General features: G+C 36.1%; 1 protein-coding gene across 1 annotated transcript; it reads right to left on the bottom strand.

Annotated features, from left to right (window-relative positions):
* Positions 1-457: 457 nt before the first annotated feature.
* On the bottom strand, positions 458-16218 carry si:ch211-286o17.1 (hematopoietic progenitor cell antigen CD34). Its single transcript, XM_044122925.1, has 8 exons — positions 15985-16218; positions 6890-6949; positions 6468-6685; positions 6208-6288; positions 5081-5201; positions 4918-4970; positions 2511-2660; positions 458-1781 (listed from the first exon to the last, which is right to left on the bottom strand). Exons 1-8 carry the CDS (start codon positions 16067-16069, stop codon positions 1593-1595), a joined length of 957 nt encoding a protein of 318 aa, XP_043978860.1. The 5' UTR covers positions 16070-16218; the 3' UTR covers positions 458-1592.
* Positions 16219-20634: the final 4416 nt, after the last annotated feature.

The raw sequence follows: 20634 nt of genomic DNA, 5'->3' as shown, positions 1-20634 counted from the left end.
TCATATATCTAAATTCATTCACTGTTTATATCATTTTAAGTCCCAAAGCATTTTATCATTAGCAGACTGGTTACATTCTAGAGGCCACATTGTGCAGGTAAACAGCATCAAATTTCATTCTTTTTCAAGTAAACTAATTTAAAACATCTTAATCTGCCTTTAAATTTGCTTAAGCCACACAAATCTGTATTTAAATGCAGAGCTACAAACTACATCTGAGCTCATCAGTCCTGACAATTGAAGATGTATGCAAATAGTCTCGTTGGTGTCTTTCCTGCTTGTCTGATGGGAACCTAAATCTGTTCACAGAATCGCTTTGGTGTTGACTATGGTTTCCTATTATGAAGATTTGGTTTAAGGTTATTGGCTACAAGATAGAAAATTTATGGTTAGTGTAAATTTTTGATTCAAACAATGTATATTATATTGTATAACCAACTTTATTTTCTCACGCATGTGGTTTGATGAGTTTTTTTATTGGTAAATCAAGTCAACACAGCACAAATAAAATGAGAAAAACCTGGATTTTAGTAACAAAAACATTTTATGAATATGAAAACAAACATATTTATACACAGATAACATTGTGAAAGAGAAATAAAAAACACAGGAGCGGAAGATATGCTTTACAAAAAGAAGTAGCCAAAGAAATCTAAACCCACTGTGTGCTGTGAAAGAACGTCAAAGGCACAGCAGGATGTCAGGATGACTAATTGTCATCCTGACATCTAGTAATCTCACACTCTGTTATGTAAACAAGCTAATTGTCCCTATAATTTCCTAAGACAGTAGTAAAAGTTGAAAATTCAAATTTGTTGCAAAAAATAGTAAAAAAAATAAAAAAAATACAATTATAAAAACCACACTGGCACAAAATAGAGATGCACTTTTGATCCTGCCTTGAGTGAGTTTTGACCAAAGGTCAGCTGCAGAGGTTTGGTTGTTCAGCAGAAATAAAACAAGCTGGGAACTACAAAACTTTCCACTGACGTTTATAGATTTTTTTTTTTTATAACTTTGAAGCAGTACAACCAAAAACTGTGCATCTGGTTTTCCATCTAACGTTTTGCACAATAATCCTAAGGTGATCTTTTAAAGTAGCTGTTTGGGTTGTCTTTTAAATTCACTTTAAGGCAGCAATGGATTCTTTGAAGCATAAAAAATGTGTCTGTTCTTTTATCAAACATCAGACCTCTTTTCAGCTGGTAGGGATCACTTTGTGGATTAAAGTACAAAAGGATTTTCTGCTTCTTTGTCAGATATCAATAATACATACTTGGCATGACTTTATGATTCTACAAATATTGTCACAATAAGACTGAAGTCAGAAGAGTTATGAAACTCAGAGTCTCTCTTTCAGTGTGAGCAGGCTTCTGCTAACTTCTGCAAAGATTAGTGTTCTCAAACTTTTCACATTAAAGGCACTGTCATCATTTTGTCATCATTTGCATCTTCATATGGAGTATTGCTGGTTGAGTAAGAGCAGGTGAAGATGTGGATGTTTGAAATTGATTCAAGTTGAATTTGTGTCAGATGAACAGAGAGGTTAGTAGGCGATTGGCACAATGGGATGCTGAAGAGTGTTCCTTGATTCACATCTCTGTGTCGGCCACTGGGTTCTGGGTGGCAGAGTGTCCATTGGTGGTTGGGGTGGCGTTGGTCCCATTTTCAGGTGGAGACTCTCCATTGGCGGTCAGTTTGTCTGTGGGCTCCTGAGGCAGCGGGGCCACAGATACCAGGGTGTTGGCCTGGTTCTCCTCATCCACCTGGAAAGACTCAGCCTAAGGAGAGAACAGATCCACAGCTTTAGAGCAAAGCTTATGTTGGATTGGCAGAGATTTAACCTAAATCATAGCAGGGAAGTTTGTAGGAAAGTGTGTAAGGAGAGTAGATTGTGCATTTCTTTTAGAGGTTTATGGGATTTTGCTTTGAGTTCTTTGTAAGACTTTAGGAAACATTTGCAAACATGTAAGTGGGTACAACTTGAATGTGAAATATTCATAGACGGTCAGATCAAAATTAGTTCTTCAGCTATCCTATACTTAGTTCGACAGTTTGGCCACAAATTTAACAAGAACTCTGTAAACAATTTCACAGGCGTGCCTCCATATGTAATTGCTTCAAAAGATGATGTCATATAATTTGGAAAAATGACTAAATCATGTGCTGTGCTGCTCTCTGGCAAGAAGCTAAAGAAAAAACAGCTTAAAGGAATTTATGCCGCTTTGTATCATGTAACAGTCAAGCATGTCCTTCCTTTAGTCATCTAGAAAAATTCAATCCATGTGTTGGTGTTGCTTTCAGATAGACAGTTTGCTCAATTTACTCAGCACGTTGAGAATCAACATTATTGTTTTTAAAGTTTGGTTAATGTTGTGTGTAAAAGCCTAGCATGTTATTCTCAATATTGAGTAAGAGGATAAGAATTGTGATCTGGAAACTGAAGTGGCAGTCGCTGATGGATTTTAGCTTTGTTTGTGTGAACAATGTGACAACAATAAACAACTCACCAGTCTGACACCTTTGGAGTTCTTGCGGTGCGTCTTCAAGTAATATAATCCAATGAGCAGCGCAGCCAGCAGCAGGCCAGTAAGCAGTAAGGAAACCAGTACCAACTTTGAGTTCTTCCCCCAGCGAGGAGTGACTCTGTGGACACCAGTCTGACAGAAGAACAATAAATGTACTGTAAATCAGGCAAATAAACAGTGACAATATTTAAGTGATACTGCCTTTATAAGAAGAACCCAAAGAAGGTCAGACAATTTTCCCTTAATGCTAAAGTTTCTAAAAAACAAAAGTTTCACTGAGACTGAATATATGTATAAACAACATTTAGATAATTTTGGAAATATATAAAAAAATTATAATTTATAATTAACACAAAATTTAAATATTGAGTGATTGTGTCAAACCTTTTCAATGTAGTTTCATTCAATGAAACTTTTACTATAAATATTAAAAACTATAGGATGAACCGGGTATGTTAGGTGCTTCGTTTTGGTATGTTGTGACTGTTGTCTGGGACTGCAGGAGTTCATTGAACCCAAATGTATGTCTGTACACGATGACCTCATCTCTCTTCTCCACTTTCTCTTTAAAAAAAAGTTGAGTAATAGAAAACAGAATTACGATATACAATCCATTTTTTCAATTCCAAAGCCCTAAAAGCTCCTTGCTATTCATGTTGTTTGTTATGTTCATTAGTTGTTTTAAAAGGTAAATATATACTGGTTGGCTGATAATGAATTTGCTTCTTGAGTTTAGGGATTCCTAGATATTGTGACTATTTACATTTTCAACTGAAATAATTCTTAGTTTAATTTTTAGGTAATTCTTAGATCAGTTTAAAACAAAGATCAGATTGTGCCTCTTTTAATGTTTGATAAAGACAACTTTGTGGAAATGAATTATTTATCCATTAGATTGAGTTTGGTAAAATGTTGAAGCTTGTTGTTTTAATATATTCAGTCGAAACTAGTTCTATCCATACACTGTGTAAAAAAAGAAAAAACAAAATGAAAAATCCAATATATTTTATGTGCTGTATGGTATGAAATGATAAAAATATTTTTAGGTCAGTTGGAATTAACAAGCTTGTTTCTTTTTTTGAAATGCCAGATTCATGATAGGAATATCATTTTTAAAATACTTCCTTCTTTCTTTCTATCTTTCTTTCTTTCTTTCTTTCTTTCTTTCTTTCTTTCTTTCTTTCTTTCTTTCTTTCTTTCTTTCTTTCTTTCTTTCTTTCTTTCTTTCTTTCTTTCTTTCTTTCTTCCTTTCCTTCTGTCTTTCTTTCTGTCTGTCCGATGTTTTCTATAAACTCTGTGATTACTGTGACTTTAAACAATGTGGAAAAATCCAGATGATTATATTATGGCTTTGTATCCTTTGATAGCTTAATTCATAACATTTAAGTTAAATAGAAGCACATCTGTGAATGTGTTTTAGGGCTACGTCTCAAACTGCTTGATTCTGTGACATCATGGAAAACTCAACAGAAATTCAACAAGATATCATGAGGAGAATTATGGACCTCTGGGATTCTCTGTACAATTTCCAGATGCCTGAAAATGCCACACTCATCACAGTTACATACAAGAATGAAAATATTTAGCTATCACACAGATCAGGAAGGAGATGTTCTTTGTGCCAGAAATAAAATGTGCATGACCCAATTCATAGAATTTAAATGGCAATTATATTAACTACTTTGGAATAGACTTAACTTCCTAACGGAGAGGTAAACATAAAGTAAAAAAAGAAATAAAAAATGTGGTGGGACGTAATGTTAGTGAAGGAAAAATTTTAATTCTTATTAAAAAGTCTATAAGTTCACTGCTTGTTCTAATTGATAGTCATTTTTGTCTAAAATGTGAATTGCTTATTAGATTAGCTCATAATGGAGTAATGAGGGAAATGCTGAGTATGTTGAAAGCAAAGAGACAAATGGCTGAGATCGGACTGCTGAGAAACCAAAATTGGTCCCAAGGTGTCAGAAAAATGTTTTGCTGCTGACGTGTGGATTGTTTGTGGGCTTTTTGTTTTTAACACCAGCTGTCAGTTTGGCAGCATAAAACCTCAGAGACTATCTCCCGCCTCAGGGGACTGTTTCCCCTTTTCCCTGGTGTATCTCAAGTTTGATTATAAATCAACCACCGAGTTCAGCTGACTGAGTCAATCAAACTGGCTGCCTTCAGAAAACTCCTTCACAGACCCTTCATGATAAATGGTGTAATTTACGGCATTGGTTGGACATGTGGGATTTCTCTGGCTGTGCCTAGGTCTTACCAGCAGGAAAGAGGTTGGAAAAACATGGTAGCAAAGTTATGACAGAACTGAATGAGCTGAATAAGCCCAAAGCCCAATGTGGAAAAAAATGGCTTTGCAAGTAGAATTTTAGAAAAATATTTCACTTACTTTGTCCTTTATGTTGTCATTGTTGAATTTGTTTACCATGCCTATCACATCATCTGCAAATGTAAAAAAAAACAACAACAAAATTTAAGAATGAATACAGATGGTGTTAGTACAGGAAAATTATGATTTATGGGTTGTGACTACCATAATTTAAAATACTGACCTTCTACATACTTCCCAGATACAAGCACGTGATCTGTGTTGTCTTCTTGATAGATCTCCAGCTTACATTCTTCACCACACAGTTCAGGTAGAACCTTTATAATTTTAGTTTGTGTGTCTTCCTGCAAAGAATGCATTACAATGAATTCAGAGATGTTTCTAACTTAGTTCCTGATTGGTTTAAATAATTGGGAATTAAACATGACTTTTATTGCTAATCCCAAAATGCTTTTTATCCAAATGCTTTTGCACGTATGTTAGAGAATCCTGCCAGGAACACTCTTACAAGTTCAGCGTTCTTATATAAATACAGATAAGGAATTCTGCATGCCATTACTGAAACAACAACTCTGTGCATAGCACCAGAGTGAAGGCTTTCAAACCAAAGCACATTTACATGGGCAATATTAGTTCCCTATTTAAGCCGGAGTTTATTTTAGGAGAGGCAAATGTGTTTTAGCAATATATTTCGTAAAGGACATATTTTATTTAATTTCTTTGGTTGACTACACACAACTATTGCATTTTTGAAATTTGTATCCATTGTTTAAAGGATAAAAGTATTTTTGTTTTTATGCTGCCTAAAAGCCAAAGCTAACAAAAAGCAGATGTATTAACTTTAGATCTCAATGTAAAAGCTGCAAACCCTAAAGCTCTCATAGTGAGATAGAAAGGGATTTATCTTTACAAACAGAAACATACACTCACACACACCCACATTTTTGCCCCAGGCTATTACACATTACGTATTCTACAGAAGCAGCAGGCCCACCCATTGTGCTGCCCTCCCACTGTCTTCACAGTCCGTGCCCTTGGTTTACAGTACTTGCAAGACAAATCTGTTGGACTTTCCAGGCTGTTTTGGAAACAAATGCATATGCACACAATTTCACTGAGTCACTAGCTTCTGAACTGTTTATACAGATAAAACGATAAAAAATATGTTGCTGAGGTTAAGTTTGGAAAGCTGATGGATACTTAGGGAGGATAAACAAAGCTAGTGAGACACTATTTGTCATTGTGGTGCAGTTTGAAAAGGAATTTTGAAATGAACTTCCAGTAAAACCGCTATATTCTAAATCACAAATATGTAAGACGAAGACTAAGGTGAAATTATTTTGAACTTACACATTTGGTAGATGACTTCAGTTTCACAAGAACAGCGTTTTTTTCTTCCACAGCCTCTTTGGTCACGCAAATGACATCTCGCTGCAGGGAGAAACCAGAGTATTTCATCTCTTATTTATGAGTAAACTTATGAGTGCTGCTAGGTTGTATAGAGGAGCTGGGTATAAAACCAGTGCTGAGTGTATTTTACATGTATAATTACACAGAAATTGACTTTTTTTTCCCCTCTGGAGGGATTTGCTGGCCATTTTTTAACTTACCCCAGGTAGGTTGTCACCTCTTGCCGAGTTGGGTGCTGGGGTATTTGGATTTACAGCCGGCTGTTTTTTGTGAATCGTATCATTTTTTGTTTTCTCCAAAGGTACAATGGTTGGTGTGTCTGAAGGGCTGTCGTCTTCTGGTTTATGTGTCTCTAGAGAAGGCTTGCTTGTCTCTGGTGTGGGGAAAACTATCAGTTGACCTGGTGACTTTGTAGTACCTGAAGAAAACAATACTTTATGATTAATGTGTGAGCCAGAGCAGGAGAAAACATTTTAGAGGGCTGTATTAGTGTTTACCTCTGAAGAAAATTTCTTTATGCTTTGATTACTAAAATAAATATATTCGTATGGGAACTTGAGAACCAAACTCTTTTTTTTTTTACCTGTACTTCTAAAATATATTTTATGACTTGGCATCTTACCAGGTTTTGCAGTAGTCTTTACAACCCCGTCACCTCTTACACCGTCCTGTGCCATCACTCCTGTTGTAAAATAAGAACAGCATTGTTTATGCCTAGATAGACCGTTGTAGACTGACTATGAAGAACTAATTCCATACCACATACATTAGACATATTATGTACATTAGAGTATTACTGGATGCCATTTTTTGCATCGAATATGTAATTTTTGTTTTAAAATTTTTTTAACATGTTTTAAACTGAGTTGGACTGAATTAACTCCAAAACTGTAAAATAAAATATTTTTGATTGAAATCCACATTACCTTTTAACCAATTTTTCTAATTGATATATATATATATATATATATATATCTATATATATATATATTTATATATATAAATATATATATATATTTATATATATATATATATATATATATATATATATATATATATATATATATATATATATATATATAAATATATATATATATATATATATATATATATATATATATATATATATATATATATATATATATATATATATATATATATATATATATATATATATATATATATATATATATATATGAGCAGATAAATTTTTCCCAAGGACAGGATTATGACACACATCCATTTGCTTTATCAGATAAATCATTGTGAAAGACAGGTGCCACAGCTACAGAGCAAACAGTGTGTCTACCATATGCCTACCTCCTGGGGCTCTACTGGGATGTGTGTTGGTGACTATCCAGGGCAGTCCAAATTGACTCATACATTTACTGTTATTCTAGCAGGTTTTGATTTACTGTTTAAATAGTTTTCTAACACTCATGCAGCATTTACAGAGATATGACAGCACAAAAGTAGTCTTTTTAACACCAGCTACAAGGAGACCTTTTCATTTTTAGCCTGCTAACTTGCTAAAATCCTTTCTTTCTATGATTATTTTGTGCCATTTCCAAATGCTCCACATCCTATCTTTGGATAAGCAAGAATTAATTAAAAAGTGAGCAGTGTGTGCTCTCTCACAACCTCAATAAAGGACATTCTAGGGACATTAAATGTCTTTTCAGTTCGATGAACATAGCCGCTAATTACATGTTTTTAATGAGAAACATTTGATGTGTGACAAAATGATAAATGTTCTCCTTCCTGTCACAACAGAAGCCTAATATCTTTAATTATTTGCATATTAAGTATTTCTTAGTGTTGCAGTTGATGGGGAAAGTATTTCTATTTTGGACTTTTTTTAGACCTCTTTTCCCAGCCTTTAGCTTGAAGCTGCCGTTCCTTCTCCATCTCTTGATGGCCTGTCTGTTTATTTTACCAGAAAGGACAAGGTTTAAAGTGGGTGAGGTGGTTAAGGATAAATCAGATTGCCTCTTAGAAATGTGATGTTCAAGAATGCTGGGCCCAAATTGTCTAGTTTCTGCTCTCTATGTTGCACTCTAGGGAAATTTTACTTGACTGGAAAGTAAAATTTAACTTGTGGTTTGGCAAAGTCTATTATTTCACACTTTGACAGTTTTTTGGGGTCTTTTTCCTAATCTGATATTTTGATGATTTTGTGGTAAAGTCACTGGATATAAATTGGAAGACTTGTGTTTTCCCAAATTATTTTGCTATATAATTTTCTAATAATTGCTTGTAAAGCAAATGTCCAACAAATATAAAAGGTAAAACTTTTCCAACCAGCTTTAGACATGATAATAAAAAAAACCCTAGATGCTGACCAATTAATACTTATTTAATAAAAACAAGCCTTTTAGAGCAACAAGAAAAATGCTTGTATGAATCAATAAACATCAGGATCTGACTTGTTATTGGCTTGCTCTAACTGAATCCTGACCAAAACTCTTAAAGTGAAGCAACCATAAATGTCAAACAACAAAATTTTGGGGGCTTGTTGCAGCCAAACCATAAAATGTTTGTAATTTAGTTGTATTATTTATTGCGGCCTGTGTTATGCAAGTAGCGTTTGTCTTGATTTGAGGTAAGACGGTAACCATCGCGGTGGTTGGCTATCTCTGGTGTTAGCCAAAGCTTTACTTCCTATGTGAGGTTTGTAAACTTTCTGACAGTATAACCTATTGTACTCTTCACTTCACAGACTTTCTCTCTAAAAGCCACAGGACTATATAAGGAGTTTCCAATTATTGCATATTTGTGAATCAACACTTGAGGTGCACATCTACATCAAATATCCCTGGAAACTCCATTTTTGTAGGGCTTGAAACAGCTAGGGTATCAGCTTCTTGCAGTTATTGTATGAAGACAACAGGACTTAAACTGTCCCAATCACACCAGTCTCCATATGTTATTTGGCACTGGTCCTGACTTCATTGCTCTCTTGAATACTTTCCCACCAGATTCCTCTGAAAGACGGCTGTGGTCTGGAAAAGCTCCACCCCGCGCCCCCCATCTCCTGGGACTCTGGATGGAGGAATGTGGCAGAAGGCAAGCCCTCTGCTCCACGCCCTTTTCCCTCCCAGCTCTCCATCTCTTTTTACCATATCCCAGTCACGCACAGCTAATCCAAAGCGCTTATGGAGGTGAGATTTGGGCTTCAGCCGTCACACCTTACACACAACGCTGTAACATAAAGCCAGATTCCAAGAGATAGCAACTGCTTACACTCAATTACATAAAAAGCTTTCCCTAAAATTGTCCCAGGGTGTGGTTCGTGGCTCAACACACAAATCTACTTTACACACCACTTGTCCTTTCTCTGTCAGCCAAAATAACTTCAGATTTATATTCATCTGCTAGTCCTTAAATATTCTAGCTTCTTCAGTGAGTAGAAAAGTTCTGAGGCATCCAATAAACATTTTCTAGTAAAAAGACTCACAATTGCCTTCTCAACATCAGTCATCAAGTTTTATGATGTTTTTCTTTGATCTTTTAACTTTGGATAATGTTGGTAAAATATGGAGAACAGTTTATATTTAATGAAGATACAACATGTGTCCATTTAAATTTAAGAGACTTATCAGACTCCCTTAGGATGTTCTCTTGAAGTATGCTGGAGTTCTGTACTGGAAATCTAAGATTGTTTTAACTTACATCACTGATAAAATTAAGAAACTGAAATTGTTGTGCTTGGGCAAAACCTTCAAGTTCTTATTTGTTTTACCCCTGACACAAAATCTCCTTTTTCATTAAATATATGGCAAATCTAAACGTTCATACCCTGAAAATGTCCTTAACATATTCCCACAAATTGTTGTTACATCATTCAAAATCCCCCCTTGCTATGGGTCTAATTTTAACCTTGCTTCTTAGAAAATGTGTTTTTACTGGAATCTTGGAAAGTGTGAAAACACTGTGTTAACTCCAATGTTTGCATCAAATCACTTTAGGTCAGCAGGGAATCCTTTAATGTAGTCCTAGAGGAACGGGCTTTCAGACAGCTGAACAGACGCATCTTAAAGGGCCTCTGAATCTCAGTTGAGCAATTGGATCTGGTTCTGTGCATTCACACCTCTTTTTAGTGCCATCCACTTGTGATGGAATCACCTGGGATGAATGTTTGCACCATGTCTGAATAGCTTCAGGGTCATTACATCCCCAAGGGTCCAAGCCCCTCCCTGGTTCTTTACAGGAAACATCTCTGCTATGTAATTGGGCATAGTGAGGTGATAATGGTCGGCACACATTAGTGGACCACCGTGTTAAAGTCCGTGTGTGTGACCATGTCTCCACTTGTACCTTTATTGCTACATTTAACTTGTGAAGGTTACAACATAACAGCCTGTTCTCTGCTATAAAAGACTGGTGGTTTTTTAAAGCTTACTACACACCCAAGGAAGTGAGGAGATCTAACACATTTTACTTAACATGAACATGGCCTAAATATATTAACTGAATGGTGCAGGGTTTGTTCATCCAATGCATTAATCAATGTTATACAGTTGCTGCCTGTTATTTCCATATACCATATAGAAAGAGGCACATCAATTTTTTTCTCAAGTAAACTAGCCTAAATACATCTTAATTTAAATAGCTAACATCATTTAATTTCTTTTAGCTAAATACCTGCATAATGAAACACAGAATATTTTATAGGATTTCTATTATTTTCTTCAACTTCAGAGATCTACTTCCACGAAAATCTAAATATATGTATCAACCAGAGAGCAAAAGATTCTCTCTGAAGCTGTTAAAGAAATGTCATTACTCACAAAGTAACAACTCTGTACTGTCATGAATCACTAAACAAGGAAGAAGCCTTTACTACAAAAGCAACATAAAAGCCAGAATACAGCTGCATTGAAAAATTTACTGTGATCTGCTTTTATTTGTTCTGGTTGACTTTTTTCAAATTAAATTACAAATGCACTCTTAGGTTTTGGGAACATCTGTGAACTATGAGACTGGTGCAATATCATGTTATGCAGGTGGTTTTCTGCAAGAAGAACTGGTGCACTTCACATAATGGATGGCATCATGAGAAAAGAATATGACATGGACAACACAGCAACATCTTAAGACATCAGACAGGAAGTTAAGCCATGGACAATGATCCTAAAATGTACCACCAAATTAGTAACAAAGTTTTAAGAAGTATTTTGAGTTTCCAGTAGGAACAGTAAATGGCAAAAGAGTGAAAGACAAGACACAAAGAGTATATAAGAACTGCAAGTTGTTCAGATACCAAAGGTTACAGAATGCATCATTGCAACAACTGATGACTGGATGTCCAGGGTTCCCACTGCAGCATAAATTTGACAGTTTACAGTTTTCTTGAAAGCAATATGAAAATCTCGTCTATTTCTTGCAAACTCAATATCATGTTGTGTCTTGTCTTGTGAGATTTCTATCATTTAAACCCTCACCGGTCTTAAAGAGTCTATATTTGAAAATTTGTGCAGAGGAATGCGACACTGGAGAATGGTCTCGTAAGGTTAACCATGCTGTGCAACCCTACCCACTTTGAAACAACAGACCGCTGACCCCACCATCTTGACCCCCTCACTGCGCCCCAACTGCCGCCCCTCCCCTGTCATTCTTGTCACAGCGATTAATAGCAGCACCAAGGCTATTCTTCTCTCAAACCAACTGCATCTTATGGTTTCAATCAGGCCAGAAAGGTTGACTTCACTGAGAATTCACCCGACCCAACCCTGAGGCCACTGCAGCTCCTTATCAAGAGCGTGATGCCTGTTTCTAAAGAACCACAATCAGGAAACATGGCATCTGCTTTCAATTGGAGGGGCTTATATCACTCCCCCAACCCTGACATGCTCAAACACACACACACACACGCACACGCACGCACACACACACACACATACAATTGACTGCTAAAGTTTCACTGCCTTGTGCATTATCTTTAAATGAGCCCGTCTGGTTTGAGTGTGTACTGGTAGATAGGGAGGGGATCTTGTTGCAGAGTCAGATTTCAACCGCTCAGAACCTCCAGACTGATTTTGTCCAGAAAAAAAGTATTTTAGTCAACCTGTATCTGTCTCAAAATCTGAGAGTAAAACAGAATAATTACTTGTGCTGACATAGGTGGGACAATCACTACCATTCTAACCTTTTAGTGTGGATTGTTGCAATCTGATACAGACAGAATCCTTTCTCTTTTCCTTCCTTTTATGTAATTTGCAGACCATGTTTAGTTGTCAGCTTCTTTTTGTTGCTGGTTCAAAAAGATGTTCTCTTACTTCTTTATATGTTGACTCATACTTGAATAAATACACCAAAAATTTCTTAAATATGAAGAAACAACAACAAAAAAACACTGAGTTTGAAAAGCAGATTTTTTTTTTTACTCTGAAAAGACAAACACTCACTGGTGTGAATGATTTTTTTTTTTTTCCGTTAGGTGTTTGGATGTTTTTCTGTTTGCATCCACATATGTGCTTGCCATTGCTGGCTGACTTGACCCTGAAATTTGACTTGGCATATTATGAGCTCTTTCCCTCGTGCAGTGGAATGAACACTATGTTGACATTGCTTCTGTAATTCTTCGGTACATCTGTTACTTCAATGAGTGCTATGAAAACAATGATCTACATAATTATATGCCCAGGGGTTGGCAGTGAGGTTGGGCAGGGTTCATTGCTTCACTAGAAAACCTCCTTAAACCACTTCACAGTGTAGGCAGAGCAGAAGCTGGTTTATGTACAATCCTCATGTGTTTATGCGAAAGTTTTCCCGCTCAAAGATACCCTATATGTGAATGTGACTACAAAGTAAATGTAAGCATCTTGCAGACCAGCTCTTTTAATCTAATTCTTCTTTTCACATAATGTAAAAAAAGCTGCCTTAACAACTGGTCTTAAAGCACAGTCTATGAGTTCTGTTTTGTAACGCACAGATTTCAACCTATGAGGTTGAATCTGATTGAGGAAAAAAATAAAAGGCTACATATATATAAATATATATATATTTCCAAAAGTGTGACTGAAAGTAAGTTAAAGGTAACTTTTGAAAAAGTATGAAGCTAAAATTCCATGTTTTCACACATTTTAACATGTGATAACTTTCAGACGTTGTTGCGGTCTGAAATTTTAATCTTGGTAAGAGAAGAGATAAACATTTGAAACCATTTAAAGGAAAAGGGGAATACATAAAATTATATGTCAGCATTCTTTATATTTTGGCTACTTGAGCAAAAATGGAGCTTAACAAGAGCTTTATCTATGTTATTTACTTGGCTTCCAAAATGGAGCCAAGCTACTTCACCAGCAACTCTTGGGTTGTTGGTCAAGTACAACATGCAAAATTGTTTTGCATTTCCACCAGACTGCCCTCCAAAGGCAGCGATGGTGTACTGCATGTCTTTGTGGGTTTCTAAAGACCAAGTCTTTAGTGTTTTATGCCTTCATTTCATACCTTTGCATTATTATTTCATCCTCTTGCATGTTATTTTTGTAAACAAACCATTTTATATCCTACAGTACATGCAAGTATACAATTGCAGTGGATTTTTCTTACTAGTTAACTTTTTTCATGAGCTACATAACAAAAATACTCATAAGAATCTCTCTCATTTCCACTGATTGTGATTCTGTTGCATTTTCATTTGAGCCACTTGACTCCCGCTCAAATCAAAGGATCACTGAGATACATTCTGCCAGCAAATATTAGAGACTTATAATCAATTTCGTTGCAGTATGTAATCAGTAGATTGTAGGAGATTACATAAAATGTTTTTTTAAGTACAAAATGACCAAAAGCTGCAAAAGTAGAAAAAAGCCAAGCAGCAGTGATCAGGCCTTGGCATAAATGCAAGTGTAAACTCAAGTTTTTTGTTAAATTGTTTCTTAAAAGGTTTGTGCAGGTTGACCCTATTAGTTGGAAAGCATGTTATATTTTAGGATGTAAATAAAACCTCATGTGTTAAAATAGGCTACCTAAAATTCCATTCTTAACCAATTAACTATTCTTGGATTTTATATGTTATAATCTAAGTGTGACATACATATTTTTGTTTTTTAAATGGAAAAATATGCATGGCTGCAAAGCTATTAAGTTTAGCACAGTAAGTTACTAGTGTTATCTGCAAATTATAAAAGGTTTCTAATGTAAAAAATGAGGAGAATTAAGCTCAGGATGCATTCTTGGAGTTATTGAGGGTTTTGAGGTCAGCTTCTGTGCATCCCTAGTTTTATCCCAATAAAGTTGTACAGTAAATCCCTCCTTAGAGAACATAAATCCCTCATCTCTGCTGGGGAAAACCTCTATCATGTACAGTTAAAGGAAACTGATACCTTACCCTAATATCTCATGTTCTCTTCTTTGTTGTTCAACATTTTTCACACACATTTGATTTGGGTGTGTCAAATTGCTGGAGTTGCTTTGACTGTGATGTTCATAAAGATTTTTTTTTTTAGTTTTAATCAGCAGCATCATAAAAGTTTTTCTGCCTCTGATTATGAATCTTTAGGTTGAAATTATATCTGTGCCGCTTTGTTATATAAATCAGACACAGCTGTCTCTCTTGGTTGATGATCTCATTATTGTAGCTTACCCACCATGAAAAAGACAGGAGGATTGAATTAGGGAGACCAATGTGTTTTCATTTCCAGCCACAACAGAGTGCTGTAGACTGTATTGTAATTGCACCTCCTTCCCAGCACTATTTTTCTTTTCCTATATTCATTTCTTTGTCATGACTTTGTGGATATCTTAAACGTTATGCAATAGGCAGGGGGGGTTTATCCATTATGTGGTAAGTCTTTTTTTATCTTCTGGCACTGGAGGCAATTTGAGGAGTAGAGTTGTGGCCTCATGTAATGACTTTAGATTTTACTTTACCTAAAAGTTTAAGTCAGGCATTTGATAATAAATAAATAAAAGTATTGCCATTTTCAATGTTTTAGTTGTGCTTGATTCTGTCTCAAGTGTTTTGGGATAATCTCAGGATCTTTATTGATGTTTACTTGGTTTAACTTTATAAAAATATACATAAGATCCAATATTTTAGATTAGTACTCTCACTGTACTATCGGTACTACCACTGTGGTAATGTATTAAGTATCATCTTGTTCTTTGTACACACAGTTTAAAACCGTTTTTGTTGCTAAATCTCCTTCTGCATCAATTCAGCCACATATGAGATGCATGTTAACATCCAAGCACCACGCCCTTCTCTCACGTATGTATCAACCAGCCTCATATTACATCCAGCTAAATATAAACACACATTTCTCAAACTTTTCGAAGGTTGCAAAAAATATGTTCAGTGAAAAACAGCAGACAGTGAAGATTTATAAACATTTAAAGCAAGAAAGTAAATTGCATTGTAAGAATTGACAAAATTTTAAAAAAGAATTGCATAAAAAAGTCACACATCTATAAAAAAATTGCTATATAAAAACATTTATTTAAAAATGAAAGTTTGTTCTATGAAGCAAGTTTTTCTTTGAGCATACTTAAAAGTGTCTTCCAGACAGAAAATCATTTTTCACCGAGTTCCTGATTTACAGTCGGATTCCAGATAAAGAGATAGTTGTAGGGTTAAAACCTGTATTCAACTGACCATATAAACAAACACCACTCCACTCCAGCCCCACCCGTCCTGGGGCTCCTTATTCAAAAGGATGGTTATTTAATCCCCAAGAAATGACTGTTTTGGCACCGGGTATTTTTACCTACCGCTCAAAAGTTGGCCGATGAGAAGCAAAGCGAAAGCCAACATTGTGGAGGGCCCATTTATTCTCTGTCCAGATGATGCTGCCATTCTCGTCCTGAGTGCACTCACGCGGGAGTGAGAGAAAAGAGGGGGAAGAAAGAGTACAAGGAAAAGGGCCAAGCTGGTTGAGTCGGAGTAGTTTAGAGTTTCCTCTTACCCAGAGTGGGACAGGCTGGATAAAGCACCACTTGTGTTCTGTCACTTATTATATAGCCACCCCCTCTTTCCTTCCTTACAAAGGCCCAGCCCTACACCCCCTTATTCCACCGGTTACTTTAACCCGTCCTCTGTGCCCCCACCCCAACGCTTAAGGAGGGAAAGAAGGTAATGAGCTCTTCCTTGGGTGTTTTCTATCTAAAACATGTTTGCATTCTCTGAATTACTTTCATTTTTTTCGGTTTGCATAAAATGTGTAACTCGAGTACTTTGGTTATCCAAAAATAGGTAGCAGCAAATGTTTTGCTGAGCAGTGCTTCTTGTTTCTTCCCTTCAACACACCGGGTCATGATGTCTGGTTAAATGTAAGCTGTAAGCTACCTCACAATGAAAGGTGATAGCAGACAATAAGCTGTGACATTCAGCTCCCTAATAGGCTTATGGAGACAGACCATAGCGTAGAATATCATAATCGAAACAAAGGTGGAATCCACTGTTATGCTAATAGTATTAATCCATTTCAGTAGCCCAAAGCCCCCCAGTCCCTCAGTGAGGCCATCAATCACCAGCGACATTTGTTGGGACACCACAGGATCCGCTTAAAGCCTTCACACTTCCACAGACTCCTGAAGGCAGCCCCCTGAAACCGGAGGATCTCTGCCTCGCTTTTGTTCACTATTGTGCTTGCACTTCTCATGCTCCCTATAAATTACACATCTGGAACCACTGGTGAAGGTATGCTAAATGAGTTGTAAAAGAAAGTAACCACCCTTTTGGAGTAAGAATCCAACAGCAAACGGAGAGTAGTAAACAGAACCAAAAAAGCTCTGTGTTACATTCTTAGGGAAACAGTAATGTAATTTAATACCAACCCTGATGCCCATGACCCTTTTTTTGGCCCCAACCTCCCCCCCCGTCATCACATTTCCTCCCAATTCCCCTGTTTCTTTTAAATGAGCCCTTTATCAAGATGCTGCTCAAACAGTGGGGTGTGTAGGTGGGCAAGTGGCTCCTGGCTGTGAATTAAGATGAGCTCAGCTGAAAATCCTCAAGAGAAAAAGTGCCAGTGTGCCTATTCCAGTCAAGTATGTACAGCAGCAGTCAGATCCCCACAGTAAAACATTAGTCAATTAGTTAACTATTTCTGCTGTGTAAGTATTTTTTGAATAATTGTTCTTTGTCTCTGTCAAATGGTAATAAGTCACAACTGAACCGTTATTTGATTTTGAAAAAAAGACTTTTTTTCATTTTTTGACTTTGATTGCTGTTCAATAAATTACATATAGCTTGAATAAAAAAATCAGGAGAAGAACTCAAAAGCAACGCATTGTGTCCTGATCTAAAGATAATTAGAACTAAATGAGAAATTAATTGATTTAAAAAGGTCTAGAAAGTTTTTAAAATCTTTTTTTTTCTGGCTTCGGACTCCAACATAATACAGCAAGGACTATTATCCACAAATGGGGAGAACATTAGATATTTTGGTTGCTGCTGGTTTAATAAAATTACTCCAAGAGCACATCAACAACTCAACCAGTTGGGCACGAAAAACTTAAAGCACCTAAAGCACTGCATCAGTTGCACCAGTTCAAGTCACTGTTTATGACTGAACAATAAGAAAGAAATTGGGCAAAGTGGGACAGTTGCTGTCAGAAATGGAGTCTTTAAAGGTGGGGATGAACCAGAAGGTAGACGGCGATGTGGCATTGTTCTTTTATTTTCTTAACTCAGGATATGAGCAGGTCAACACTTGGAGAGACGGTGATACATAATACCCAGACAAGAATCCCATGCCAGACAAGGATGCAACTCAAACTTAAATACTATGGGGGACAGGTGAGGGGAATAACTAATCAGAAGACAAGGGTGATAAACAAGGGCTAAATTAACAGAGAGAGAACTGGAGAATAACTTAGGTCAAAATAAAACCTGATAACTGACAGGAAACAACACATATGAAACAAAAAAACCCACACAACACCTCAACATAACAACATCATGACAGTTCCAAGGTAAAATAAAAGAATTTTAGTAAATCAAAGTATTTCAAAAGTGCATTTTCTTTTTACTTGGGTTGTCTTTGTCTGGCATTAAAATGTGTTCCATGATCTGAAATATTTAGATGTAAAAAAAAAAAAAATGTAACCGGGCAGCTTCCACTAAGGGATAAGGGTGAACAGAAAATGGATGGATGGATGGATGGATGACCAGGCAGCTATTTTTTCACAAGACTATATTGGCATCTCTTTCCTTTCTATAATATATTTTTTTATTTATTTATTTTTTCAAAAGTGGGACAGTGGTGTACCTGGTAACAATTCAGGAAACAAACAAGACATCACAAAACACAAATCTGCCAACCAAGACGTGAAGCACACGTTTTTAGATAAGACTAGGCTATGGTCACACAGCTGGCCAATATCACCGAAATCCAACTTTTTTTCAATGTACTTAATTTTAATCTAACTCAGATTTTTTTCTTTTCATATTTTGTCTCGCCATTACAAATTTGAGCTGATAAAGAGAAAATTGCTTGATTCTATTTGAGGCAATGATGAATCTTCACCATGAACAAAATGTGAGAATTTGTAATTTCATAAAATAATTATTAATAACAGTCAAGTTGTTGTTGTTGTTATTTTATTTTAACAGATCATTTTAATAACATCTCTTTTTCATGCCTGTTAAATCCAAATCCGCGGTGGGATTTGCTGAACACAGGATTGTCATGAGGGGTATTTTCTTTTTTAAATGAGAATTTTGGACTGACAGTATAAAGTGGTTTAAAAAAAGAGTTCTCTTCTTAATATATTGTTGTTGTTGTTTGTTTGTCACACTTCAGTTTTTCAGAAAATCTGACCAATTTAAATATTAGTCAAAGACAACACACGTAAATTAAGAAAAAAATCCAAACATAAATGGTTCTGCTTGATTACCCACTAAACCTAATAATTGGTTGGTCAGTAATCAGCATTGTCTCTTCTGGTGTTAAATTGTAAATTTCCAAATATAGTAGCTTCATTTGGCTTTAATTTTATTCAAGAATCCCAGCTCTCCAAGCCCACAAGAAATGCATTATTTGTCACAGCTTAAGTAGAGCTTCGAACAGGAAGTTATAAAACACCAACTTGCCAGCTGTGACAGCCAGTTATAGGACAAGCATTTCTTTGTTGCAAATTAATAATTAGCACTGGATCTCAAAAGAGCCATTATAGAGTTTTTACTTAAGTCATAAGACCCAACAAAAATACTTGAGTACACTTTGTTCAAGGAATTAAATGGCTTTTATGATGAAAGAATAATAGAGGAGTCCAATTTTTGTTTAGTTATTTCTACAAATGAGCTGTAAGCACAATCACAAACACATGCATGTTATAATGCAACATTTATAGAGCTTTGTTAGTGGGAGCCATAAAACCTTCAAAGCTCAGTGATTGGCTACGTAGGAGGGAGTCTGTCTTGAAGTGATTTCATGAGTGCAAGAAGGAGTCTAGGAACAAGGGAAATTAAAGTAAAGTTTGGAGGAGGAGGAGAGGAGGTGGAATCGTGGGAGGATGAGTGGGAGGAGATTTAATTTCAAACTGCAGAAAATGTTGACCGTTACCACTCTGAGCTGAGCAGCCACTACAACCCTAAAGTGAGCAGAATAAAAGAGGGGTAGGTGGGCGTGTGTGTGTGTGTGTGTGAGTGGAGAGAACTGGGGGGTTAACAAAGGAAAGCACAGGACCAATGATGTCACTCCTTCTTAAAACATAATGAATGAGGAATGTCCCTGTGAGACTTCTTTTTATGGTTTCAGAGTTCAGTCTAGGTTTGCTTTATGTGTGTACTGTGATCTGCAGGAACGCAGCACAGCCTTGTATGTTACCAGCCACACACATGAAAAACAAACACATATCTTCAAGCAGCTGACCTTCAGCCTTTACTCCCATTCCTGCATCATGTTTCCCTAGCTCTCTAACTTTGCTTACCTTAAACTGAAATGAGCTGTAAATAAATCATTTTCATCATTTCTTTCTTTCAATTCTTGCTTGCTATGATAAGTTTGGCCAGAAGATGGCCTCAGTAGACTGGTGTGCACTTCTTACTGATTAAGGCTAGTTGTTATCATATGTGATTCATTTTGAGAAATAATTAGGCATTTACCTCCTTAGGTATTTAGCTACTTGTTACTTAGTGAGAGCAAACTCTGGATGTATTCTGGTAATGCTTGATGTATTTAACTGAAGCAGCAAGAGGCTTATGTTTGTTGACAACCTGCTGAAAGCTCCAGTGAAGTTTAAGGAAATTAAAGCTTGATTGTGCTGTCTTTACCATCTTTCATGATTCTACCACCAGTCATTAAAAAAGGAGCTAATTGTTTCAAATGTGAGACATTTACCATTAGCTAGCATGTGGCTATAACACTATTATAACACTACTTGATCACTTTTGTTTTGTACACATTTTCATATTTA

This window comes from Gambusia affinis, linkage group LG07 (assembly GCF_019740435.1).
Source record: "Gambusia affinis linkage group LG07, SWU_Gaff_1.0, whole genome shotgun sequence".
Taxonomy (NCBI): domain Eukaryota; kingdom Metazoa; phylum Chordata; class Actinopteri; order Cyprinodontiformes; family Poeciliidae; genus Gambusia; species Gambusia affinis.
This window is presented reverse-complemented; position numbering and strand designations above follow the sequence as displayed.

What these genes read in the sequence shown, in the direction of transcription:
- si:ch211-286o17.1 (XM_044122925.1), bottom strand. Translation starts at nt 16,069, where the DNA reads ATGGCAGCATCATCTGGACAGAGAATAAATGGGCCCTCCACAATGTTG. An exon ending in AAAGACTACTGCAAAACCTG is followed by an intron (nt 6,686 to 6,889) that starts GTAAGATGCCAA and finishes TGTTTTCTTCAG; the next exon opens with GTACTACAAAGTCACCAGGT. An exon ending in TGAAGTCATCTACCAAATGT is followed by an intron (nt 5,202 to 6,207) that starts GTAAGTTCAAAA and finishes CATTCTTTGCAG; the next exon opens with GAAGACACACAAACTAAAAT.